Genomic DNA, 24,367 nt, shown 5'->3' on the forward strand with positions numbered 1-24,367 from the left:
AGGCTCGTGGGTGAGGACCCAGTCTCTTCTGCTCCCACACAGCACCAGGCCCACAGGCTGGTGAGAAATGTTTATCAAATGGCCGGACTGCACCTGTGTTCCAAGGTAAACACCAAAACTTGATTTGGTCAGTCCAAACTCAAGAGTACAGTTTGGCAAAGCCACAAAGAAAACTGATTCCTTTACAGGAGAAATAGCAGTCACTTTGTTGGAAGATAGATGTTCTTGGGAGCTGGGCTGGGCCGGGCAGGCTCTCTCCGTTACACATATGACCACGTGGTGACCTGTAGTGACTGAGTGTGTCCGCCTCCACTGCTCCTTATGGTTACTCAAGCAGCCATTCCTGGGACCAGTGGGACCACAGCCACAGGCCTCACCAGGCAGAAGTCACATGTCACTCCGTGGAGCCCAGTCCCTAGTTCTAACAGAAACCAAGGCTTTGGGCAGCCAAAGAGAGTCATGGCTGCTGTGGGCAATCTGAGAAGCTACATCCTACGGCTGCTTCTCTGCCATTTATCAGGGATTCCCTGAGGCTTGTCCAAAGCCCCAGGCTGGGCTGGAGGGAGTTAGCAGTTCCGCTGACATTCCTCACCCCTGCCACCCACTCCCACTCTGATAGCCCAGCCTTTCCCTTTTCGAAGCTCATTCATTCATTCCATGAACAATCTTGATTTTAAGTCCTTATGCACCAGGCATAGAATAGGATGTATAATAGTGACCAAAACAAACATTAAATCATCCCCGAATTATTATTACAACATCTGTGCTACAATGGAAAAGTCCAGGAGCCGAGAACACCTGATGGCGTTCTGACCTAGGTGGGATTTGGGGACTTACCTGGCCTTTAAGCAGAGCCCTGGAAGATGAGGAGTCCCAGCATTCTGGGCAATGGCAACTCCATGTGTGAAGGTAGGAAGGAACACAGCACATTTTAGGGACTGCAAGGGGCCAGCAGGACTGGGACAGACAGCCAGGAGAAAAGTAGTTCCAGAGGAGGCATCTCATACAGGCCTTTAGTCTATGTTATGGCTCATGACGTCGAGTTAAGTCATTATTCACCGACAGGTATTAAATGCTGCGAAAATGCCAATGACCTTGCTTGTACACTGCACACCTGTCTTTGTCACATGAAGGAACTACCCACATTCCTCTGACTCCCATCAACCTGCTCCTTAACCTCTGAGCTCTTGGTCTATGGATCTCAAATGTCCTTAGGTGAATCAGAATCCTAAGGGAGGCATGATAAAGATGGAGAGTCCTAGGCTCTATCTTCCCAGATTCTGATTCAGCAGGTCCCAGGAAGAATCCATGAAACTGGGTTTTTAATTAGCATGCCATTTGAGACACAATGTCTTGTTTTTCAAGCTTTTTATGATTTTAATGTTTTTAAGAAGGTGAGACCGGCATGTTTTTATTGAAATCCAAACAGTATTAAACAGTGAACGGTGAAAAGCAGGCTTCCTCCTACCCCTGATCCCCAGCCCGCTATTTTTCATTCCCAGAGGCAACCACTGTCCCCAGTTCCTTCATTATTCTTCTAAAGATCTTTAGACTGTCATACCCACATGGATATATTTCCCCCTTATTTTAAATACAGACAGTAGCATACTATGAACACTTTTCTACACCTTGCTTTTTCACTTAGTAGTGTAGCTAGGAGAGCATTCCTGTAACAATGTATAGGGATCTGCCTCATTCTGTCAGAGCTGCAGATCTCTTTCCCTATGTCATTTATTTTTACTGGTTTCCTATTGACGGACATGAAGGACGTCCATGTTGCTAATTCAAACAAAATTATAATAATTATCCTTGAAGATATCTTTTCGCACATATGAAGTGTATCTGTAGGATGCATTTTTAAAAGTGGAAGGAGTTGCTGTGGGTCAAAGAGGGTGTCTTTTTTGATCCTGCCTATCAAGCAGGTGAAATATGGCATCATCCTCATTTTAATTTGCATTTCTTTGATGATGAGTGAGGATGAACCTGATTTACTGGGTTTACATTTTTTCTTAATGTACTCTAAAGGGCTCTTTTACAGAAATTAGCCCTTTGTCACATATTTTGCAAATATTTTTCCTAGTTGGTCTTTTGTCTTTTGAATTTGTTTCTATATTTTCTTTTTCCTGAGGTAAAATTCAGGGAACATAAAATTAACCACTTCAAGTGTACAATTCAGTGGCATTTAGTACATTCACAATGTTATGCAACTCACCTCTAATTTCAAAGTACTTTACTTCTGGTATTTTTAATAAGTCAAATTTTATGTTAATGTAGTCACTTGCAATCACTTTTTTAATGGCTTATTGGTTTTTTATCACAAAGCTCTTGGACCTTCTGTTTGTTTGTTTTTACAATTTCCTTTTCTTTCCATACTAAACTTTGAGATCATCACTATCGATCACTATCTCATCAGCACACTCAACTGCTCCTTTCACAATACCTGCTCTCAAACCCCACCCTTCTCCACTCCAGCAAGGGGCTGCTGAGCACTGCCAGAGAAAAAACACACAATATGACCATATTTATTCATTCACGCAACAAGTACTTTTTAACACATTCTAGGTGCCAAAGCTGTCCTAGGCTCTGGGTACAGATTTGGGACCACTAACAACCCATGGCCTCTAACCTCAGCTGAGCCCTCCATACCTGATGACCCTTTGTCCCTCTCCATGTCCCTATTATCTCCCTGTCCTGCTCCCATCCTACTCACGAGTTTTCCAAACCTTCCTTATACTCATGGTGACTTCTGCTTTTCACAGCGATCAGGCTCTGAGGGATGAATGATTTCAATTTCCCACCACTTACTAACAGACAGACATCTGTACTGGTTTCCTATACAACCAAGGTTAAGATGCCTTCTCCAACTCAAAGCTAATCCCTCACAGGGGGGCTCGGGTGTCTCTGCCCCACCTTCTCTCAGACTCACCAAAGCACCCCATCTCCTCAACCTCTGCCTCTCTCTACTGGTTCTTCTGCCGTGGTAAATAAACCCACAGACAGCTCTTCAATTAAAGGAAGAGAGGAAAGGAGGGGGAAGGGAGCGAGGAAGGAAGGAAGCCAAAGGACAGACACTGCCCACTTTAGGTCTCTTCCACAGTCGGTGAAAAAGCATCAGCATCAGCATCATCTACTTATTTCCTCTCTCACTTTCCATTTTTTCTTTTTTTTTTTGTAGATAATTATTTTTTATTGAAGGGTAGTTGACACACAGTATTACATTAGTTTCAGGTGTACAACACAGTGACTCAACATTTATATACATGATAATTCTAGGTACCAGCTATCACCATACCAAGTTGTTACATTATTTTGACTATATTCCTTATGCTATTATACATTACATCCCGGTTACTTATTTATTTTACAATTGGAAGTGTGTACTTTTTTGTGTGTGTGTGTGAGGGCATCTCTCATATTTATTGATCAAATGGTTGTTAACAACAATAAAATTCTGTATAGGGGGGTCAATGCTCAATGCACAATCATTAATCCACCCCAAGCCTAATTTTCGTCAGTCTCCAATCTTCTGAAGCATAATGAACAAGTTCTTACATGGAGAACAAATTCTTACATAGTGAATAAGTTACATGGTGAACATTTCAAGGGCAGTCATCACAGAAGCTTTCGGTTTTGCTCATGCATTATCACTTTCCATTTTTATTGAGTTTTCATGTTCAAAATTATATATGCACATAGTTGAAGGTGTCAAATATGTCTACAAGGTCTGTTACAATAAAGAGTACACCCCTTCCCTCTCCAATTTCCTCCTCAGAGGCAACTACTTTCACCTCCCTTAGATGTTCCTTTTGGCATTTACCTCCATATCACTAAATAACATGCTTATTTTGCTACTTTCTGATTTTTGTTTTAAGCATCGTCTACTGGCTTCCCACCCTACAAGGTGGAGACGGAGCTCCCTGTAGCCTCTCTGCCCCACCATGGAACGCGTTCCATCCTTGCCCCTGCTTCCCATCCTCCCAAGAAAATGCTATCAGTCAGGGTTAGATCAATATCCAGCGTTTACCTTACGCCTCTGCAGATGTTATCTGAAGCAGAGTCACGGGTCAGCCAGCTGAGTCACATACTACCTTTCTCCTCTCGCACAACTTGGTTTTCCTTGAATAACCATCATTTTAAAACCGCTTATCTCTGAATTTATCACTAATGCTGCCCTATGCTCTCCTCCAGAAGTCTATATGTCCTCTCAAGTCATTCAAAACAAAACAGACATTCATGTCTTCCATCTCCTTGAAGAAATCTCTCTAGGAGCCTTCTAATCGGCTCCACTCTGAACTAGCGAATTTTCTAGTCCATCGCCTTGAATTTCCTTTCACCCAAAGCCCAGGATTCCCGTTCACTTCTTTAGAGCTAACAGCGTTAGTTCCTGGATCCTTTCTCTTCTGGAAGAAGAGAACTCTCCCTAACTCCTCCCTAACTCTAATAACCTCCTGAGAAAGGCTACTTGGAGAGAGAAATTTGAGACCCCGTACATATCAAAATGTCTTTATTCTGTCTTTGTTCTTGGTAGTTTGGCTGTTTTGCAAGTCTACACATCTCCTAAAATCTGTTCTTCCACAGTGCTAAAATAATAGCTGGCCACCTAGGTTAGATGGTTAGATACGTACTTAGGTTAGGACTGGTTGTTTCTTCAACCCTGGAGTTAGGTGAGACCACTAAGTTTTCTTCAGTAGAATGTGAGTAGCAATTATGTGGGTCAGTTCCTAGTCAGCCCTGAGACAGGTGTGCCTCCTCCACATTTTCTCTTCCCTCTTCCTGCCAAATCCAACTCAGGGGTGGCAGCAGCCCAGTTTTGACATTACAGACAGCAATACTGTAGAGCAGTGTTTCTGATGTTACTATGCATAAAGATCACCTAGGGATCTTCAAACTCAGATACTGATTCAGGAGGTAGTGGTGGGACCTGAGATTCTGCATTTCTGACAAGCTTCCAGGTAATGCCAATGCTGCCAGCCTGCAGATCACATTTTCTAAGCAGAAGACCCTGAAGGATGGCGGAGCTGCACAGCCAGCCTTGGTCTCTTTGTGGTTTGTGGGGCACACCAAACTGTTTGAGAAAAAATTAAGTTCTGCTTTGTCAAGTCACTACATTTTTAGCCTTCAGCCTAGTACAGCTGGAATACAGGGTTCCAGATTAGAAGTCACTTCCCCTCTAAATGGTGAAGGCATTACTCCGATGTCTTCCAGTGCAATGTTTCTATTAAGAGACCCTCTGCCATTCTGATTGCTGATCCTTAGCTTTTGGTCTGTTTTCTCTCTAGAAGCTTTTGCAAGACCTTTTCCTTTCAAGTGTCCTGATATTTCATGATGTGCCTTATGTGGGGCACTCGATGGGCCCTTTTCATGTCCTTTCTTCCTCTTCATTTTCTCTCTTCTCTTATAGAATTTTAAGGCCCTGGGCTGATTCTCTATTTTTCTCTTCTTTCTTGCTGGGAGAGTTCCTCAATTTCTCTTTCAACTCTTTGCTTGATTTTTTTATTCCTTCGGTCATGGTTTTAATTTTTCTTGGATTCAATCTTTTATTATAGTTCCTCTTATCTAAGAAGGGCAGGACCTTTTTTTCCCCTCAAATTTTATTCTATACTAATTGTTTGTTTTCCTGTTTATTTTGGTCTCTGCTTTATTTTGGTCTCTGCTTTTCATGGTAGAAAGTTCCTTTAAATATCTAAAAATTCTTTGTCTTATGTCTGCTCATATTTAAGGATGAGGTACTAAGAAACTAACTAGAAGATCTATGGACACAGTTGGGACTTACCAACTGCAGGCTTCACTATGGGGTCATCTGACTAACTGCTTTGTTGGGAGAAACCCTGATGTTAATACCCTTAGGTCTTTTCTCTGACTAGTCCAATTCCCCAGATAAGAGTCTTCCAGTCTCCGACCTGGGTATAAACCTGATTGCCAAAGTTCCAGAAACCACCACTCAGTAAATAAACTTTCACTTAATCTCTATTTTCAATGCAACCATGCTCAGGTGCCCTCCCTGACAAGGAGCTTCTGTTTTCCATTTCCAACAAAGAAACCTCCAGTAATCTGATGGGTTGGGGATGAGGAGTTGCCAAAAAGTAAAGAAGGAGATGTGTGTGTGTGTGTGTGTGTTTTACCTACCTCATTCAAATAATACTCCTAATTTTTGTAACACCTACACTCCAATTGTATGTGATGCCACTATTTTAAGGCAAATCAAGTTACTTCTAAACTTTCTTCACTGCTGTCTTAGTTACCACTGCACTACTAAAATCAGTTACCACATATCCTTCTGTTTTTCAGTTTCTATATAAAGTTTTGCTCTTAAATCCTTTCTCGTTCTCTTTGACCCCTTTATAAAATTCCCTATTGTTATTTTATTAGGATTTAGGAAATGAATGAAGTTAAATGCTAGAGTCCTCGTGTTTAACTGAAAAGTCTCCATTCATTTGCTAACTCTGTACAAACTGGCTTCATTCTCAATCGTCCATAAGCCGTCAAGCTTGATCTTTACAAAAAGGTAAATCAGGTCATAACACACTCCTTGAAAACCCTTCAAAGGTTCCCAAATGCTTTCAGAATAAATTCCAAATTACTTAGCTTGCAAGCCTTCTCCTGTTTGCCTCGCCACACTTGTTTCGCCACTGACACACCTAACCACCGCCACGCCTCATTCACTCCAGTCAAACTGAATCCCTTGCTGTATTTCAAATGTGCTAGGCCCCTTCACAGCACCAAGTATGGTGCTTATGCCGGTTCCCTTTTTCACTCCAACCTTTCATCCCTGGCTAACCTTTAAGATTCAGTTCCAGAATCTTCTCCAGAAGCAGCACTTTCAGAATCCTTTCTCTGTGCTCCTAGCAATACACCATGGGCATATCTCTAACAGAACATCTATCCCACTATCATTTGAGTCCATCTCATTACATTCATCTTTGCATCCCCAGAACCCATCACATAATAGGCAACCAGAATGGGAACGGGGGAAATGCTGAAAGGAGCCAGCTTCTGAGAGTATATTGATAGTCTTGTGTTTCAGTTCGGTCCCTGTTTAGGAGGAAGTGCTAGGGCGAATAATTAACACTCACCAAGCCAAGCTTTCTCCAAGCCCTTATACATGGTGGGGCGGGGTGAGCAGAGTGTGCATGGCTGTCCAGTTTGGAATATCCCAGAGTTCCCACCATCATCACCCAGCACCAGCAAACGTTCAATTTCCTGTACAGGAAATTAAATACAGACCACAAGAGAGTGTCGTGAAAGTGGGCAGGTCTGAGTGGCCTCAGGCTAGGGATTGTTTTGATACTACCTCTCACCACAGGTGGGCCCGTGGGAGCGGCGGAGCCCTGAGCATGCGCAGAACACCCTGGGAATTGTAGTTCGCCAGGTGAACAGAGAAAGGAGAGGCTGCGTTGTGCATCCTGGGAATTGTAGTATCAGTCAGAGAGCGCGCTCTGCGCTGGCGCAAACCGACAGCCACTTCCGGGCGCCAACGTCGCATTTCGCGAAAGGAGAAAATCCCGTGGAGGAATCCCAGAGTGACAATGGCTACCTACAGCCTGGCGAACGAGCGGCTACGCGTACTGGAAGACATTGAACGGGAAATAGGCGCCATTCTCCAGAATGCAGGTTCGAACCCGATGACCGAAGGACAGAGCGAGAGTGAAGCCGGGCCGCCTACACATGCGCCGACCGGAGACTAGGAGCCGGGCTGGGTTGGGACCCTAGGTGCATGGGCGGTGCTTGCGGGGGTGGGTGGAGCTGGCCCTAGGGCGGGACTGTATTGGCAGTCTAGGGCAGCCCTGCCCTCTCCGCCCCTGCAGGTACGGTGATTCTGGAGCTGTCGAAGGAAAAAACCAATGAGCGGCTCCTAGACCGCCAGGCGGCGGCATTCACGGCGTCGGTGCAACACGTGGAGGCGGAGCTGTCAGGTCAGATCCGCTACCTCACCCAGGTGTGTGTATGGTGGGAGGTGCTGCGCGTCCACCCTGCTGTCCTCCCTAGCCTTAGCCTAAGCCTTCTCCTTGGCTTTTGGAAGCCCCTTGCAGAGCTTTGGCGGGCGCTAGGCAGCAAGCACCAAGTCGCTCAAGCCGGCACCACCAGCAATTAGACCGAATGACCCTGGTAGGACCCCCCACCCCCTTCCAAAGCCAGTTTCCTCTAAAAGGAAAGATTACAGGAGGCCCTGGCTACCTCACTGGGTTGTATCACATAAGTCACAACACAGGGAAAACCCTGGAAGAGGGCTTGTAAACAGTGCCAGAGCCACAGGACTTTGCCCTTAGAAAACTCAGATGTCCAAATCCTGAGAAAAGGAACAGAATTGAGAGGATTTTGAAGTCTTTACAGCAGCAGTCACCATTTACTTAATTTTTGCAATACCAGACACTGTTTCTATAACTCTGGGAAGTAGTTACTGTCACCCGCCATTTTACAGGTGAGGTTAACAGAAGTGACTCACCCTAGATTATCCAGCTACTACCGTGTGAGATTCAAACTCAAGGAAGAAATGAAACAAGACCTGATGCCTGTGGGAGAAATGGGTAAGAGAAGGGGTGCTTCACTGATCAATCTAAATGCTCTGTAGGTGGCCACAGGGCAGCCCCATGAGGGATCCAGCTACTCTTCAAGGAAGGATTGTCAGATGGCCCTGAAGCGAGTGGACTATGCCCGCCTCAAGCTCAGTGATGTGGCCCGAACCTGTGAGCAGATGCTGGAAAACTAGATCAGGCAGGTGGAGCAAGAGCTTGGAAGGAGAACATCACCTGCATCCTGGGTGGAACCTGGAGACCTGCAGGATGGGGAGCGTGGGCTGCCGCATGTGTGCCCTGCAGGTCAGAGTGTATGAGGGCAAAGAAGCAAACAGTGGGAATGGAGAAACTTCAAGACCCAACCAGCCCACAACTAAGCCCTGGCTCCTCCAGCAGGGTGCTCCTGCTCTGCACTTTTTCACAAAAGCACTGACTAGCTCAGACAGGAGATGGCAATTCATAGTGGGCTACGCTTAACCCACTTCTTCATACATTTCGTGTCCCTGCCACAGATTTCCACAGACTTGGACCAATGAGGACACTTTCTTCTTCATAGGAAGAGACAAAACAAGAACTAAGGGTTTTAATAATAAAAACAGTAACAAAAACAAGGAGCTCAGACTCTCACTGGGGCACATATGGGTGATGCAAAGGATTGAGGAAGTAAAACCAGCCTGTCTGTGGCTGCTGAAAAGGGATAATGGATGGGAAGCCCAAACCTTCACTGTGAGGCCGAGGGAGGAAGAAGGAGAGGGCTGAAGCCGGAGAGGAACAACTGGTGTAATGTGAAGAGAGACTTGGGAAATGGGGAACCATCAGCAGAGAAGCTGAGGCAAAGGGGCAAGCACATGAGGCCAGGGTCTGCAGAAAGAAGAGTCAAAAATTATAAAAATAAAATAATTTTTAGTAGTTAAAATAACACAGGATTTGTCCAAGATAGTACTCAGTGTAAAAGGAAGATTATACATTATGACATAGAAAACAAAACAGAAGAGAGGGAGGTGAATGCTTAATCATGTGTTAAATATTAAATACACACAGAGCACCTACTGTGTACCAGAGTTTGTTCTAGTGCATTACATGCAGAGGTACTGAGTAAATCATAATCATTACCCTCACAAGCTTCCATTCTTAGCCCCAGCAGTGGAGTCTGGTGACACAGGTGCATAATGAAGCTGCAAATCTGGAAAAGATAAACTGAGAGGTGAGCTCTGAAATCAAAGGAAGCTGGTCAGGGGACATGGGGTGATAGCATGAACTGAGGAATCAAGACTCTGAAACATTAACCACCAGATCTGGTAAACAGTAGGTGCTCAATAAAGATTTGTGAATTAAATGAATGGCTTCCACCATCTACAGTCTCCTCTCCCACTGGCCTGTCTGGCCGCCATCTTGTTGCTCCAAGCACTGCCTGGCTTTGAAGGCCAAACAGTCTTTGGGCCCATCTGTGGTGGCTTTCCTCCCTCCCCATTCTGTAGTCTCTGGCTGACTCTTCTCTCTTGGCCTATGGTCCGTGGTGCAGACAGCCTTCATATCTGTCTGCCTGAATCAGGTTTCCAGCTACCACGAAGTCTGGGGCAGGATCCCCACCAGGGAGGCTCTGGGTCCCTGGGAGAGGGATTCAGAGGCCCAGCTTACCTGGCGAGTACTGTAGCAGCTGCCTTCTCCTCCTCTTGCATAGCACATACAGGAGGGCTCCTGTGAGGACAAAGACGATGGCCAGGAGGCACAGCACTGGCACCATGGCTGATGGCCCAGCCACATTTTCTTTCAGCTGCTTCTGGTTCTCCCCACCACCCAGGCTGTCGCTTGCAGTGGAAGTAGTGGTTTCACTGGTATGGGTGAGCTGCTTGTCCAAGGATGGTACTCTTGCTGGAATGGTTGGCTGCTGGGTAGACTTCAAGGTGGGTGGCAAGTACGTCTGCCCAGGGCTTCCCATGTCTGACGGTGCCTTTTCTGTGGGGTCAACAATCTGGGTCCTTGGAGGAGGTAAATGCTCCTGGGGGGGCACCTTCCTGAAGTGAGCATGTCCACATTCTGGAGAGGCAAGAATTGAGGAGTCAGGGCTGAGGGGACAAAGTGAAGAAGCAGGTAGAGAGAAGGGTACTGGGTCAAGGAGAACATCAAGAAAATAGCCCAGGGCCAGGAGAGGAAGGCAGAGGCAGAGGTGAAAGGTGGGGGAGAAGGAAGTGAGCAAACCAGACATGGAACCATGGGGACAAGCATGCATTCTGAACTGGGAAGTCAAGAGACCTGCATTGGAACTCTGGCTCTGTGTGACCTTGTCCTTGTCTCTTAATCCCTTTGGGACTCATTTCTTTCAGCAATAAGGTAGGGATAATTTTAGTACCAAGGGCTAGGGTAGCTGGGAGAATTAAATGAAGTAATGTAGGTCCGTGTAGCCCAAAAGGCAGTATGTGTACCATGGAGCTACACCAGACAACTTTAGGTGGGACGTGGAAGAACACTTTGTATTTTAATGGTTGTGTAATTATTTTACGAGAAGGATACAACCACCACATAAAATTTGTGACTTCCCAGACGTCACTACTTAGGACAAGTTGCTATTTACGTTTTTCAAAAGTGGCTTGTATACACTCAAGATTTATTTCCTTCATTATAGGTCAATTTTACTTCAAAAGAAAAAAGGAATGAGAAAATATTGACTTCTACTTCTTAGCATACATGCTGAAATGCTTTGGGATGAAGTGTAGACATGTCACAACTTCCTTGGAAATGCATCAAAAAATAAGGTGGAATGATGGTGGACAGAGGGATGGATAGACAGATGTATGTGCAATAAAGCAAATACACTTAAAATGCTATAAACTTGATATAAAAATTAAAATCCATTTGTTTTATTATGTACATATATGTAAAACTTAAATTATACACAAAAATACTGTGGAATCTACATGGTGGGTATAGGGATGTTCACTGTACAATTCTTTTCACTTTTGTAGATATCTTTACATGAAATACTGGAAATGAAAAACTTCATAATGAAATGCTGGAAAACAAAAATAGTGCTCTGATTTCGAGAGATACTAAGTAAATAATAGCACAGGTGATAGCATGAATTGACAAAAAAAAATCGTGAAAGTGGTGTTGAATGATGTTTGGTAAACAGGGACTCCAGTGAAAGTACTTGGCCAGCCCCAGAACAGGGAGAAAAGGCAAAGAAAACTGTAAGGTGGAGGCCACCGAGCCCTGAAGACACAGCCCGGGGAGGTGAGGAAAAGTGTTCACCTCTGCGATCAAAGCAGCTCATCAGTTCCTGAACCCACTGGTCTTTGCTGCCCCCACACACACTCCGGAATGGTAGCTGGAACCTAAAGAGGAAGGACTAGGTCTTAGGGGCACTACCCTCACCCCCACCTTCCCCACCTCTTTCCTCATTCCAAAGATGTGACGTCACCACAAGGCCAAGAAGAGAACAAGCCATTTCTGCTGGGACTGGGAAATTCCCGGGTAGACGGAACAGAGAAAAGAAGGGGTGGAGAATTAGGGCAAAGGTAACACGGGGTGGGGGGCTAAGGTCCTCACAGGAAGAGTTCAAATGTGACCAGAGAGGGACCTGGAGACAGCACAACGGGAAGTGCTGCCCTTCCAGGAGGGGGTGAGATTACCTGACATACGAAGCACAGCGGTGATAGACTTTCACATGCTTTCGGAGATGTCCCATGGGCCCAGCCTTTAGAGGGGAGCCGGAAGAAATGACTTCATCACAGGGACAACTCCCAGTAATGCTGCCCTCGTTGCCATCGCCTGAGCAAGACAGAGGTGGTCAGTGCAGGGTCCCAGGGCAAGGGCTCTGCCAGCTGCGAGCCTCTAACTCACTGCCCCATTGCAGCCTCTTCCCTAGAGCCCAGGATCTGATCCCCAGGCTCAGCCACACATCACACTCCCAAACACGTCCATAATCCCACCTGAACCTCGTGTTCCCCAGCCTCCCCAACCCCAGGCAGCTGGCCCTGCCCCTGCTGCCCCGGCTCTCTTGGGGATCCCAGCTCCCCACCTACTCAGCTCAACCCCTCGGCCCTACTGACTCACACATACACCCACCCTTCCCGGGATCTAGGGATCTGGACACCAGCGCAGCTCCCGACGAACCTGGCAGAGTCAGCTGGGCCAGCAAGGCGAACGAGAGCGCGAGGAACCGGGGTCCCCAGCTCCGCCTCATCTCGGGGCTGCCTCTCCCTGTCTACTCCCAGGCTCCAGAACGTGCCGTCCAGCCGGTTTCTCCCAGGCTTTTGCTTCCTTCCCCCGCTCGGCGGGAAGGTCTGGGGACACAGCCGCGGTGGGCGCCGAGTTGGTGTCTCGAGGAGGTGGCGTCCTCCCTCCCGGCGCCCGCACCGTCTGGAACCGACAGTACGGTTAGTACGGGCGACGGCGCGCGACCGCCCGCCTCCCGCACCGGGAAAACCCCCAGAGGCGGAGCTGCTCTGCCCGCGCGCCGAGCCGGCTCGGGTCCTCCGTCCAGGGGGCGGCAAGGAATGTCTGAAGAAAGCGAAAGAAAACGCAAGTTAGGAGGCGAGGCTGGGCAGGCGGCCAGCGGCCGAGTGGGTCGGCCCAGGGATGCCAGCCCCGCCCGCCCGGGGCAGTCCGCGGGCCTGGGACACGCAAGAGGAGAAGAGGCAATCCGGCCCCTTCTCGCAGGACGCTTTCACTTCCCCGGTAGGGGTGCGGGTGCCGCGGGATCCAGTCACATGGCGGGGTCATGCCCGCAGGAAAGTCCGCGCACGCCCCGGCGTCCAGAGCGTGGTCACCGAGGAACGCGCCGTGGCCTCGGGCGGCCCTGACGTCACGACAGCCCCGCGCCCCCGAGTATTTACCTTCGAAAATTGATGGCGGCTGCAGGTACCGTAGTAGTGGAGCGCGGGGAGGAGCTAGACTGGGGCTCACTGCCAAACCGATCCAAGCCCTAGGGATGCCCGGGCTCCTATTCCCTCTTCACAACCCACACATGGATCCAAAATTCTTCTTTCCTTACTAAACCCTTCCCCATAGGATTAGCTCTATCCTTAATTCAAACTTTACTTTTGAGGGTCTGAGCCTCAAATTTTGAGCCCCAAATACTGTCTGACTCCTGACTATCCATCCTTAATCCTGATCACCCAATTTCAAGTCTAGCGCCCATTCTCATCCTGAACCGCTATCCTCAGCTCTAAAAATCCTATTCTCTGCTCCTAACACTTACCAATAGATTCCATCCTACCTGACCCCAACCCTCCCCATTTTGTGACCTAGCTCCAAAACTGTCCCCACTACCCTTTCCCTCACCATATATCCCTTCCTCTGCTCAGTCTGGGCCCAGACCCTGTGCAACTGAAGACATGGAGTTTGTGTCTGGATACCGGGATGAGTTCCTAGATTTTGCTGCCCTCCTCTCTGGCTGGTTCCGCAAGTTTGTGGCTGAGCGAGGGCCTATGGGCGCCAGCCTTGAGGGCCGCTGGCGACAGCTGGAGGCTCAGATCAGAAGGCTGCCCCAGGATCCTGCCCTTTGGGTGCTCCATGTCTTACCCAACCGTAGTGTGGGCATCAGCCTGGGGCAAGGGCCAGAGCCAGGCCCTGGCCCAGGCCTGGGGGCTGCCCTGCTTCTGGGAGATGAGCCCCCACTGCACTTGCGAGACCTAAGCCCCTATGTCAGCTTTATCAGCCTGGAGGAAGGGGAGGAGGAGGAGGAAGAGGAAAAGAATAAAGAGGGGGGTAGAAGCATGGAGAAGATAGAAGAGAAGGATGGGCAGCCAGCCCCTGGCAGCAGGGAGTTCTCCCAGGAAGCAAACCCTCCAGAGGAGCCAGAGGAGGCTGAGCAGGACGCAGGAGGTGGTGCGAATGGCTTCCAAGAGGACAGGGTAGAGGACAAAACAGGCCCTGAGAGGAGGAAGGGTCAGAGAAGCGGTAAGAGCCCAAGGCTGGCCCTGCCCTGTCCCCTTCCAGGCATACTCCCCTTCTGAAGCCCTCCTCTACCACTCAGAACCCAGCTAGGAGCCACACACAAGTGGCCTTCAGGCCAGTATGACCTGGAAAGGTGTTTTCATTGACTCACATGTTTTTGCGTTTTAATTTGAGCCAACATTTAAACATTGAAAGAAAAAAAAAAACTTCAGAGGTCTGGAGTTACACCTTCTCAAGCAAAACGTAAAGTTCCAACAGCAGGTTTCTGCATGGCAGCATATGCTAGTAGTGTGTAGCAGCTGACCCTTCAGATGAGGCCCATCCTCCCTACTTAGTCCCCTTACTCACTTAGTTTACTTGTCTAGGCCCTGTAGACATTTGAGTTTGGTACCCCTGACCCTGTCCAACTTTGCTGCCTTCTACCCCCAATTTTCCCTTCTTCCCCAGAAGCTGTCCCCTTGCACCTTTCCTGCCTCTTACTGGTGACAGATGAACACGGCACCATCTTGGGCATTGACCTGCTAATGGATGGAGCCCAGGGAAGGGCAGGCAGGGGTTCAGGGACAGAGCACCTGGCTCCTCAGGCCTATGCTCTCCTCTGCCACAGCATGGCCTGCCCCATGGGCTCCGGAGACCCCCGGAAACCCCGAAAGCTTACTGTGGGAGACGCCCAGCTGCATCGGTACAGAGATCTGCTACCTAAGGTTGGGGAGGTCTAAGGGTCCGGACTCCTGAGCCTTTTGTCTGATGCTGTCTCCACCCCCATTCAGAGAGCTGGCGACTCTGGTCCCAAGGCTGGGAGTGAAGTTAGCCAAGACCCCAATGCGGACATGGGGCCCCCGGCCAGGCTTTACCTTTGCCTCCCTTCGGGCTCGAATCTGCCATGTTTGTCACAGGCACAGCTTTGAAGTGAAGCTGACACCCTGGTGAGCAGCCTGCAAAGATGGGGTGAGAGGGAGGAAGACCCCAACAGTCAGGCAGCAAGAGAGAAAGCAGGCCAGTGGAGGCCCAGCAGATAGAGTGAGGGACAGGAAACAAAAAAGGAAGCTCTTCCAGAGTATACAGAAAAGCAGACCAGGTGACAAGGGGCAACTGCAGAGCAGGCAGGCAGCCGAGGACCTACAGAGATTAACGCTGGGCACCTCCGCTCCCTGTGACCCCAGTCCCCAGTGTAGAGCTGTCTTGTACTGCGGAAAGGCTTGTCTCCAGGCTGACTGGCGGCGATGCCCAGATGATGTGAGCCACCAGTTTTGGTGCCCAAGGCTTGCAGCCTTCATGGAGCGGGCTGGAGAGCTGGCAGCTCTGCCTTTCACCTACACCACAGGTACCATAGGAGGTCAGGAGGGGATCCAAACTGAGACCAGGTGTTTGGGCCTGGAGCCCAGGTGCCTGGGAACAGGGTCCTGGGGCTGAAGGCAAAGTGCCTGGGGCTGGAGTCTAGCTCCCTGGAATAAGGGCTGGCTGCTGGGCATTTGATGCTGGGGGCTAGAGCCCTGGGGATGGAGACAGGGGCTCTAGAGATGAGGACTGAGGGCCTGGGTCACTGAGAGTTTAGGAGATTCGGAAATAAAGATTCAACCACTTGCTTCCCAGCTCCACCACTGACTGGTGACCTCCAATGAATCACTTTACTTCTTGGAGCCTCAGTTTCCTCATCTGTAAAACAGGGATAGTGACAAATGTTAAAAACCCAGGGCATCTTTATAAAGATTCTATGGGTTCGATGCCTGCTACACCACAGACACTCAGAAATATTAGTACTCTCCATGACTAGAACCAGACTCAGACCCAGTGTCCTTGAGAGAAGCTGAGGGGATCCTAGTCTGGGGTCCTAGCTATCAGGCCCTCCCCTCCTTCATCTCCAGAAGTGACCAGTGAAACCTTCAACAAGGAGGCCTTCCTGGCCTCACGAGGCCTTACTCGTGGCTACTGGACACAGCTCAGCATGCTGATTCCCGGCCCTGATGCACCCAGGCACCCCTGGGGCAACACAACATCCCTCAGCCTTCTTCTCAATGGTGCGTGGGGCCTCTCTTCAGGCATGGGCTCTTCTCAGCCTAGAGGGAAGGACAGGAGAGAAAAAAGTTGTTTGGGTCTCAGAAAGCACCTCCACTTACATACCAACCCCCTCACCCCCACCAGAATAGGGCCATTTCAGGCCTTTTCCCAATCCTCAAAGTCACCCTCACCCACCCCATCCAGAAGTCCCCCACAGGCAGCCCCCATTCCTCTTGCTGCATCCAACTCCAGGCCCTCTCTCAGGAAATACAGCTCCTTTGGATGGGCCAGGTGGGGGTCTCCTTGACACCAAGCTCCTCCTCTTCTCTTCATCCTCTCAGGAGATCCCTACCAGCTTCTCCACAGGAACGGGCCACCCCTGATGCCTCCTGTGCCCCCAGATCCACCCAGGGGCCTCTTTGGTGAGCTGGAGGGGCCTTCAGGGGGCTAGATGTACAGAAAGAGAGTGGAGGGCCAGCACTTTGGGTGGCTGAGAAAAAGGGGGCTACTGGACTAGAGGGTTAGGGACCAGGTTCCTGGTCCCCCAGTGACCCACTCTCCCCAGGCTCGTGGCAGGATTACTACACATGGCGGGGCCTCAGCTTGGACTCCCCCGTGGCTGTGCTTCTTACCTACCCACTGACTGTGTACTACATCATCACCCACCTGGTGCCCCAGTCTTGTAAGGAGAGCTGAGGGAGGGGAGGGGCATGTGAACAGGAGGGACAGGGAACTGGGAGGGGTCAGAAGGGAAGGATCCCATATTCTCAAATGGCTAGCCTCTTACCCAGTCCCTGAGCTCAACATCCAGAACAAGCAGTCACTGAAAATCCACGTGGTGGAGGCCGGGAAGGAGTTTGACCTTGTAATGGTGTTCTGGGTAAGTCCCTCCGGGCCTGTAGATTGGGTATTTGTGTGTGGAGGTGGGTCCACAGTGGGACCCAGGTCTGTCTTCTCTGTCTCTTAGGAGCTCTTAGTCTTGCTCCCCCACATGGCCCTGGAGCTGCAGTTTGTGGGTGATGGCCTACCCCCCGAGAGTGACCAGCAGTGTTTTACCCTGCAAAGGGTGAGGGCTGAGGGGGTCCCAGGGTCTCTCCAGCCCTGATCTCCTGCTGTGATCCTGATTGGGCCCTCCCTTCCCCCCCACTGAATCTTCCCCCCTAACTTCCAGTGGTTTCTCTACCCCACTCCTGCCCCCCCAGGATGGCCCTGAAGTATCTCTCCGTCCTTGTTCAGAAGTATCAGCACACCTCAGCTCCGGGAATAAGGAGAAGGGGGGCCGCAGGGACCTGCAGATCAAAGTGTCAGTTCGGTCCTACCACCTGCTCCAGGGGCCCAAGCCTGACCTAGTTGTTGGTAAGAGCTTGGGGTAGGAATGTGAGGAAAGTGGAAGGCGGCCATGGGAACCAGCTTCTCCCTGCTCTCCCTCCATTCGTAGGGTTTAACCCTGGCTTTGGACTCAAGGACACTTGGCTGAGCTCGCTGCCTCGGTTACAGGTGCGAAAGGGAACTTCTCTCACCTCCTGCCCAGTCCTTCCTTTTCCAAAAGTCTCTTTGCCCCATCAAATGCCCCCATGAGGAGGCATTGCACGGGTCCTCTTGCTCCTCTCTGTCTACCTCCCCCATCCCAGTCGGTCTGGATCCTCAGTTTCCAACCCAACCTGTGACCCCTTTTGCTCGGGAGGTACCTGGTGGGAGACTCTCTGAGTGTCTAAGGGGCCCGCCCCACCCCAGTCCCTCCGAGTGCCAGCCTTCTTCACGGAGAGCAGCGAGTACAGCTGTGTGATGGACGACCAGACCATGACGGTGGCCACAGGAGGGGGCACCAGCCCTCCACAGCCCAACCCCTTCCGCTCCCCCTTCCGCCTCAGAGCGGCCGACAACTGCATGCCCTGGTAAGGACCCCACGACCCTCCGCATTTCCTTCCTGACCTTCGAACCCTCTGGCTGCGTACCCTAAAAGGCTCACCTCCAGCCCAGTCTCTGCTTTCCTGGAACCCTCCTCGCCCCAGCCCTACAGTCCACCTCTGCTCAACACAGCCCTCTTTAGATCAGCTCACAAAGTCTCTCCAACTCCTTGACCGCCCCCAAATTTCCCTGCTACCCTCGGGCTGACCGAGCCCTGAATCTAGCCCCACCCGGTGGAACTAGTGAGGCCCAGAAGCCCCGCCCCTCACGGAACCACGCCCCCTAGGTACTACAACGCCTTCATCTTCCACCTGGTCTACAAGCCGCTGCCAGCGAGCGCGGCCCGCCCAGCGCCAGGACCTGCGCCCCGAGCTCCAACTCCCCCGGCTCCTCTCGCCCGCACCTGGAGGCGCCGAGGAGAAAAGAAACTTGGGCGGGCGGCCCGCCGGCGGAAGTGAGGGCTGAAAGGTAGCAGTCCCCCCTGACCCCCAACACTCCTCCGAAAGGAGAACAATACGCACATTGCCGAGGGGGAGGCCGATTAGTGGAACACGAAAAGCTAAATAAAATTGAAACCACTGAGTCGTAGACCCTTTGATTGTACGCTCCTAATTGGGTCATTAAACAGGTAGGAGAAAAAAAGGATTCGGGATGATTTATTCTCTTCGAGCTTCTTTCAGTCCCTGGAGGGCTCTCTTATGACTCTCACCTGCCTTGGTAATCCCAAACTTCCAATGTGTGCGTAGATGTCATTTTCTGGCCCCAGTGACCCTCTGGGACCCGCCCCAAGGCAAGGCAAGGCAAGGCAAGCTCAAGAAGCAGAAAGTGGCTTCTCACTAGCAGGCAGGGGAGGCATACACATCCAGAGGGCACAGAGACCCCCACAGGTTTATAGACTCAGTGAAAGGCCCCTGCCGCCCAACTGTCCAAGTTAGGAACCCAGTGGCCATCCTTGACTCCACTTTCCTCATATCCAATGAAGAACCAACTTCTGCTGAGTCAGACTGTAAAGCTACTCAAATCCATCTACCAGTTTACATTCAATCTTACTGCAAACTCAATATCTCATCTCCACATTTCACGCAGAGATGTGTGAAACAGATGTCTCTGAAACAGACATTGGAACACGTAACTCCCCTGCTTAAATCCCTTCAGTGAGTCTTCTCCACTCTTAAATTCCTGGTGAGCATGGGCTAGACTTAGTCACTAAGTAGGAAAAGGGAAAGTGGTGCTGAAACCTGGCAGACACCACCTTAACCAAGTGACTAAGGTTAATAAATATGTCATGTTGACTCGTGCTCCCTGACGTGATGCAATGAGAAGGCCATATCACCTCTGCAGTATTCGACCCCCCAACCCATAACCTTAGTCTAATCATGAGAAAGCATCAGACAAATTCAGATTGTGGGATAGCCTACAAAACACCTGACCATTATTCCTCAAAAATGTCCAACTCATGAAAGGCAAGGGAAGATCAAGAATCTGTGACGATGGCAAGAGATTAAGGAGACATGACAACTACGATGTGGATACTGGAACAGAAAAAGGACAGTGGTGGAAAAACTGTAGAAATCCAATGAAGTCTGCAGTTTAGCTAATGGTATTGTAGCAGTGTTAATTTCTTGGTTTTGATAAACATTCCGCAGTAGAATATGGAACATGAAAGGAAGACAGATGAAGGGTATCTGGGAACACTCTACTGTCTTTGCAACTCATCCCTAAGTCTAACATTATTTCAAAATAAAAAGTTAAAAATTAAGTTCTGATTCCTTGGTATAGCTTATAAGGGGTCATTCTTTTTTACTATAAATATTTTATTATCTAAGTTTCCAAATACACACAAATGCCCAGAGACTTAGCATAATGAATTCCTGTATACCCATTACTCAGCTTCAACAATTAGCAACATTTTCCCCACTTTATTATTACCCCTGAGGTATTGTGATACAATAAGAAACAGATATTTGGTCTTGTCCAGGTTCCTGACACAAGAGTTTCTAAAACCCTTGGTAAACGTTTCCTGAGAGAAATTCAAAGGGGCAAGAGGATTGTCTTTTGTTGTTTATAAAAACTCTTTCAACCATACCTGACTTTATGCTGAGGTGACACTATGTGGGCCCCTATTTAAGTTCAGGATGGGGGCTGGTTGCTAGAGGAACTAACCATGTGATTAGAAGGCTAGAACTTTCAGTCTCACCCTTCAATCCCCGGACAGCAGAGAGGGGCTGGAGATTAAATTAATCATCAAAATTTAGTCAATCATGCCTACATAATAGAACCTTAATAAAAACCCCTAACCAGTGGGGCTCAGTGAGCCTCTGTGGGTGAACACACTGAAGTACTGAGGGTGGCGTATCTAGAGAAAGCATGGAAGCTACACACACACACACCAGTACCGCCCTGTTCTTCTCTTCCACTTGGCTGCTCCTGTGTTCTTTACAATAACCCAGTGTTGACAGAAATCAAAATGGCCACTGCATTTAAGAAAAAGTTTATTCATAGTCTTACTGAGGACTATGGCCCAGAGAGTCAACTTATCAGTGTGTTCTGATAGACTACACCAAAGCCCTCCTTTTAGGGACATCTTAAATATTTTTTTACAGCAGGGAGTGGGTGCAAGAAAGACGTTAAGTTAATCAACGTATCAGGACAGTGTCTTAAAAGAACAGACAATGAATATTCTGATTTTATCTATATCCAAGAGGAAGAAATGATTAGGGTTATTAATCATTCTCTTGAAGAATTCTACCAAGAACACAAGAACCAGACCAGTTTTTCTTCTTCTGAGTATTCCAGGCTGGTTTTCCTGGTCATGGGTTAGTGGGGAGGGGCTGTGACACAGGCAGGAATGGCTGCAGGGCATCTTGACAGCACAGCATGCACTGACCTGGCTGACTTGGGGCTTCTCCAGCTTGCAGAGCTCTCTCTTTGCCTGTAAGACTACCATGGGGAGCCACAAAACTCAATTTTATTTCATACTGGTAATAGTAAACTATTTTCCTGAGTTCTGTAAGTTCTTTTAGTAAATTATTGAACCTGAGGAGGGATTTATGGGAACCCTCAATTTATAGTCAGTTGGTCAGAAGTATAGGATTTGCAGTTGGCATCTGAACTGGGGGCAGTCTTGCAGGATTAAACTCACTCTGGGTTAGTCTCAGAGTTGATTAAATTGTAGGACGCCCAGCTGGTGCCTGGGGACTTGGAGAATTGGTTGGTGTGGGGGGTAAGAACACACAAATTTGGAGTCAGAAGTGCTACTAGTGAAAACAGTTAATAGTTGGTGTCAGAAGTGAGATTTGCTAGATAGGTCCTGGCTCACAGAAATAGGTGGTTTAGGAAGAGAAAGGATGAAAGGTGGAAGATGAAGAACCTTTGATTCCAGGGTGGACATGCAATCACCCATACTATGAAAGCAGCAACTGTGGTGCAATCAGTTACCAAAGGTGAAAGTTACCAATGGACTTGAAAATTAGATCCAACTTCCAGGGAGCTAGCTCACTGGATGACTAAAGAAATGCAAACTACTGGACAAAGTGAAATATACAATCCCTTGGTTATCATCTGTGATAGTTAAAATGAAATTTAAAAAGAGTCCTGGTTTGGATTTTGATGCTAGACTAAACTCAGATTTTGATCAGTCTAAGCTTCAGCTACTAGCTTAAAAGTTGCCTACATGTAAAATTATTCTGGGACATCAGAAAGTACCTACAAATCCTCCAGGCACCAAGGAAGTAGTCAAGGTGGTGGTGGGGAGGGAGAAACAAAGACACTTTTGATACCAGAGAGTATAGATTATAAGGCAGTTTCTTCATTTTGTAAACTAAACAATAACAGATGGCTGTAGATAATCCAGACACCAGGAAATTATTCCTGAGGAATAATCATGAAGCTACCCAGGGGCCCTCCAAGAGTCGCCTCATAACATAAACTCCAGTATGGTTGAAACCCTCCAAGGGTTTTAGAAGCACTTGTGCCAGGAACCTGTTCAGACCAAACAGATACTTCTTATATTACAATATCACACACCGCCAAATTTTTTCCAGTTTTTTTTAAAGCACACCCTATACATCAGTCATCTCACATACATGCATCCATAACTAATAAGCACTTTTTTAAAAATGTAATCACCATGCCATTATTATACCCCATAAAATTAACAGTCATTCTTTAATATCACTTAATATCCAGTTCACATTCAAATTTCTTCAATCATTTCAAAGATGCTTTTTACAGTTTGTTCAAATCAAGAAATAAATAAGATCCACACATGGTTTTAGGTTGTTATGGCGATTAAGTTTCTTTTATTCTGAAACTGACCTCCCTTTTCTTTCTTTTATTTTCATGTCACTGATTCAATGAGAAACTGAATCATTTGTTCCATAGAATGTTCCTCATTCTGGATCTGGCTGATTATTTCGTTGGGGTGTTTTTTAATTTGTTCATCTATATTCTTTAGTTCCTGTAAACTGGTAGTTAGATCTAGATGACAGAGCCCTTTTAGTGTAGTCCCTGCCAACCTCCACAGGCTGATGTCATGCCACTTCCTGCCCCCTCTCTACCCTCCAGCCAGATGCCTCTAAATTAAGACACCACACTCTCTCATTGTGGAACTTCCCCGTTTTCTTGCTCAACTAATTCGTCCTCACCCTAAATGTCACTTCCTTAGGAAAGAAGGACTTCTTTGACCCCAGATGAGGATAGTCTCCCCCTGCTAAACCCTTATATGCTTTTATGTCCCCTACAACCATAAAAGGGAAGCCTAGGTCCCTGGTGAATTGAGGGGAAATAGAACTTTTCACCACTCTCTTGACCAGAAAATAACCTTTCGATAAATTCTGCCATCTACTCCATACAAGTATGAAAGGATATGATTATCTCCAAGTGGTGGGATTACCAACGATTTGTTATTCATTTTGTTCAGCTGTATTGCTCATTTTTCTTTCATGAACACATAGTACTTTCATAATACAAACGTTTAATTCAAAAATTTCTCTCTTTAATAATTCACTTACTAAATATTAATTGAATGCATACAAGGCTCTGTGTTGGACCTCAGAGATACAATGGGGAAAAAAGACAGATAATGGTCCCTGCCTCTGTGAAACTTACAGTCTATGGCAGCAGTCAGTAAACTATGGCCTCTGGCCAAATCCAGCCACTGCCTATTTTGGTATGGCCTGAAATCTAAGAAGTTACAAAAAGAAGAATATTTCATGATGTGAAAATCATATGAAATTCACATTGCAGTATCCATAAATTTATATTGAAATAGACCCCCAACCATTCATGTATTATCTATGACTGAGGTAACTCCAGGGAGGAGAAATCCCGGGGCAAAATACCTTTGAAACAGGAATCAGTCAAAGGGAGAAATAAAATTTAAGAAACCCATTTCCTGCCTATAAGCAGCTGTCCTGCGTCTCTCTCAAACCTGGCTGCCACGGCAGAGTAAAAAACTCCACCCTACCTCTCTGGTCTCTCACTGGCCCCTGTAATCACCTATTGATATGGAGATGAACTACTTCTCTCTGTCCCTTGGAAACACCTATTGATGTGCAGATGCACAAAAGCCAGGTGAGAGATTCTGGAAATATTGCAATTTTACCCACAGGTCACCCCTCCAGAAATCTTGCCTCACAATCTACCCGTTCCCCCATCTTCCGCAATGGCCCCTGTGTGAGAAAATGGGAGCACTGTAAAAGACTAATAATAACATAAAATCATGATAATACTCAAGCTGGGCAATTCAGCTAGGTTCAAAGTCTTTAAGTCCATAACTCACCCATTCCACAAGCAGGCAATAGCTGAACACGTAGGGAGTTCAGAGCAATCATCACGCAGCAGCTACAGTCAGGGGGGTGCATCCAGGCCACAGTCCCTGTGATAAGATACATGTTTTAATGATATCAGCATAGGAAAATCCTGTCCATCAGGTAGGATGCATGAAAGAGAGCAGTCCTGTGATAGGACAGTGGCAGGAATGGGATCTCGTCCTGGTCTAGTACACAAGACTTTCACCCCCCTCCCTGTGGGAGTTACAGATGGGTCAA

At 48.0% G+C, this 24,367-nt stretch overlaps 4 protein-coding genes and 1 long non-coding RNA gene across 13 annotated transcripts in view; 2 read left to right on the forward strand and 3 right to left on the reverse strand.

Moving 5' to 3' along the window:
• Window positions 1-7,188, reverse strand: part of PELP1 (proline, glutamate and leucine rich protein 1) — a 53,083-nt gene extending 45,895 nt beyond the window's left edge. The window contains exon 1 of the mRNA XM_036896044.2: window positions 7,074-7,188. Coding sequence (XP_036751939.2) covers window positions 7,074-7,172 — 99 coding nt within the window. The 5' untranslated portion in view covers window positions 7,173-7,188. The remainder of the gene's footprint in view (window positions 1-7,073) is intronic.
• Window positions 7,189-7,478: 290 nt separating this feature from the next.
• On the forward strand, window positions 7,479-8,929 carry MED11 (mediator complex subunit 11). Its single transcript, XM_036896058.2, has 3 exons — window positions 7,479-7,611; window positions 7,806-7,936; window positions 8,570-8,929. The coding sequence occupies exons 1-3, from the start codon at window positions 7,527-7,529 to the stop codon at window positions 8,705-8,707; spliced, it is 354 nt and encodes a 117-aa protein (XP_036751953.1). The 5' UTR covers window positions 7,479-7,526; the 3' UTR covers window positions 8,708-8,929.
• Window positions 7,633-13,717, reverse strand: CXCL16 (C-X-C motif chemokine ligand 16). Of its 4 annotated transcripts, none has more exons than XM_036896055.2 (6): window positions 12,627-13,125; window positions 12,143-12,281; window positions 11,763-11,845; window positions 10,152-10,550; window positions 9,627-9,696; window positions 7,633-7,822 (listed from the first exon to the last, which is right to left on the reverse strand). In XM_036896055.2, the coding sequence occupies exons 1-5, from the start codon at window positions 12,694-12,696 to the stop codon at window positions 9,629-9,631; spliced, it is 759 nt and encodes a 252-aa protein (XP_036751950.1). In that variant the 5' UTR covers window positions 12,697-13,125; the 3' UTR covers window positions 7,633-7,822; window positions 9,627-9,628. The 4 variants fall into 4 exon arrangements, with proteins under 4 accessions (XP_036751950.1, XP_057356960.1, XP_036751949.1 ...); XM_057500977.1 differs by lacking the exon at window positions 7,633-7,822 and adding an exon at window positions 13,349-13,717 and having other exon boundaries at window positions 9,069-9,696; window positions 12,627-13,013; XM_036896054.2 differs by lacking the exon at window positions 7,633-7,822 and adding an exon at window positions 9,069-9,340.
• On the forward strand, window positions 13,237-18,905 carry ZMYND15 (zinc finger MYND-type containing 15). Of its 6 annotated transcripts, none has more exons than XR_008997184.1 (14): window positions 13,237-13,373; window positions 13,820-14,414; window positions 14,859-15,093; window positions 15,182-15,337; window positions 15,575-15,735; window positions 16,277-16,429; window positions 16,751-16,831; window positions 16,975-17,091; window positions 17,189-17,289; window positions 17,377-17,475; window positions 17,612-17,765; window positions 17,848-17,906; window positions 18,040-18,304; window positions 18,604-18,789. XR_008997184.1 is itself a non-coding variant. In XM_057500973.1 (14 exons), the coding sequence occupies exons 2-14, from the start codon at window positions 13,850-13,852 to the stop codon at window positions 18,773-18,775; spliced, it is 2,214 nt and encodes a 737-aa protein (XP_057356956.1). In that variant the 5' UTR covers window positions 13,237-13,373; window positions 13,820-13,849; the 3' UTR covers window positions 18,776-18,905. The 6 variants fall into 6 exon arrangements, 5 of the variants coding, with proteins under 5 accessions (XP_057356956.1, XP_057356957.1, XP_036751942.1 ...); XM_057500973.1 differs by having other exon boundaries at window positions 18,144-18,304; window positions 18,604-18,905; XM_057500974.1 differs by having other exon boundaries at window positions 17,874-17,906; window positions 18,144-18,304; window positions 18,604-18,905.
• The window catches only part of LOC118917819 (uncharacterized), a 43,781-nt gene continuing 35,165 nt past the window's right edge, over window positions 15,752-24,367 (reverse strand). Inside the window, exons 3-5 of the long non-coding RNA XR_005026901.2 lie at window positions 24,100-24,195; window positions 16,332-16,468; window positions 15,752-16,067 (exon numbers count right to left, since the gene is read on the reverse strand). This is a non-coding gene — a long non-coding RNA (uncharacterized LOC118917819). The remainder of the gene's footprint in view (window positions 16,068-16,331; window positions 16,469-24,099; window positions 24,196-24,367) is intronic.

This window comes from Manis pentadactyla, chromosome 4, assembly GCF_030020395.1.
Source record: "Manis pentadactyla isolate mManPen7 chromosome 4, mManPen7.hap1, whole genome shotgun sequence".
NCBI classification, from domain to species: Eukaryota; Metazoa; Chordata; class Mammalia; order Pholidota; family Manidae; genus Manis; species Manis pentadactyla.

What these genes read in the sequence shown, in the direction of transcription:
- MED11 (XM_036896058.2), top strand. Translation starts at nt 7,527, where the DNA reads ATGGCTACCTACAGCCTGGCGAACGAGCGGCTACGCGTACTGGAAGAC. An exon ending in CGCCATTCTCCAGAATGCAG is followed by an intron (nt 7,612 to 7,805) that starts GTTCGAACCCGA and finishes CCGCCCCTGCAG; the next exon opens with GTACGGTGATTCTGGAGCTG. An exon ending in AGATCCGCTACCTCACCCAG is followed by an intron (nt 7,937 to 8,569) that starts GTGTGTGTATGG and finishes AATGCTCTGTAG; the next exon opens with GTGGCCACAGGGCAGCCCCA.
- CXCL16 (XM_036896055.2), bottom strand. Translation starts at nt 12,696, where the DNA reads ATGAGGCGGAGCTGGGGACCCCGGTTCCTCGCGCTCTCGTTCGCCTTG. An exon ending in CGCTGTGCTTCGTATGTCAG is followed by an intron (nt 11,846 to 12,142) that starts GTAATCTCACCC and finishes CTTCCTCTTTAG; the next exon opens with GTTCCAGCTACCATTCCGGA. An exon ending in GCTGCTACAGTACTCGCCAG is followed by an intron (nt 9,697 to 10,151) that starts GTAAGCTGGGCC and finishes TATCTTTTCCAG; the next exon opens with ATTTGCAGCTTCATTATGCA.
- ZMYND15 (XM_057500973.1), top strand. Translation starts at nt 13,850, where the DNA reads ATGGAGTTTGTGTCTGGATACCGGGATGAGTTCCTAGATTTTGCTGCC. An exon ending in GAGGAAGGGTCAGAGAAGCG is followed by an intron (nt 14,415 to 14,858) that starts GTAAGAGCCCAA and finishes CTTCTTCCCCAG; the next exon opens with AAGCTGTCCCCTTGCACCTT. An exon ending in GCTCGCTGCCTCGGTTACAG is followed by an intron (nt 17,907 to 18,143) that starts GTGCGAAAGGGA and finishes GCCCCACCCCAG; the next exon opens with TCCCTCCGAGTGCCAGCCTT.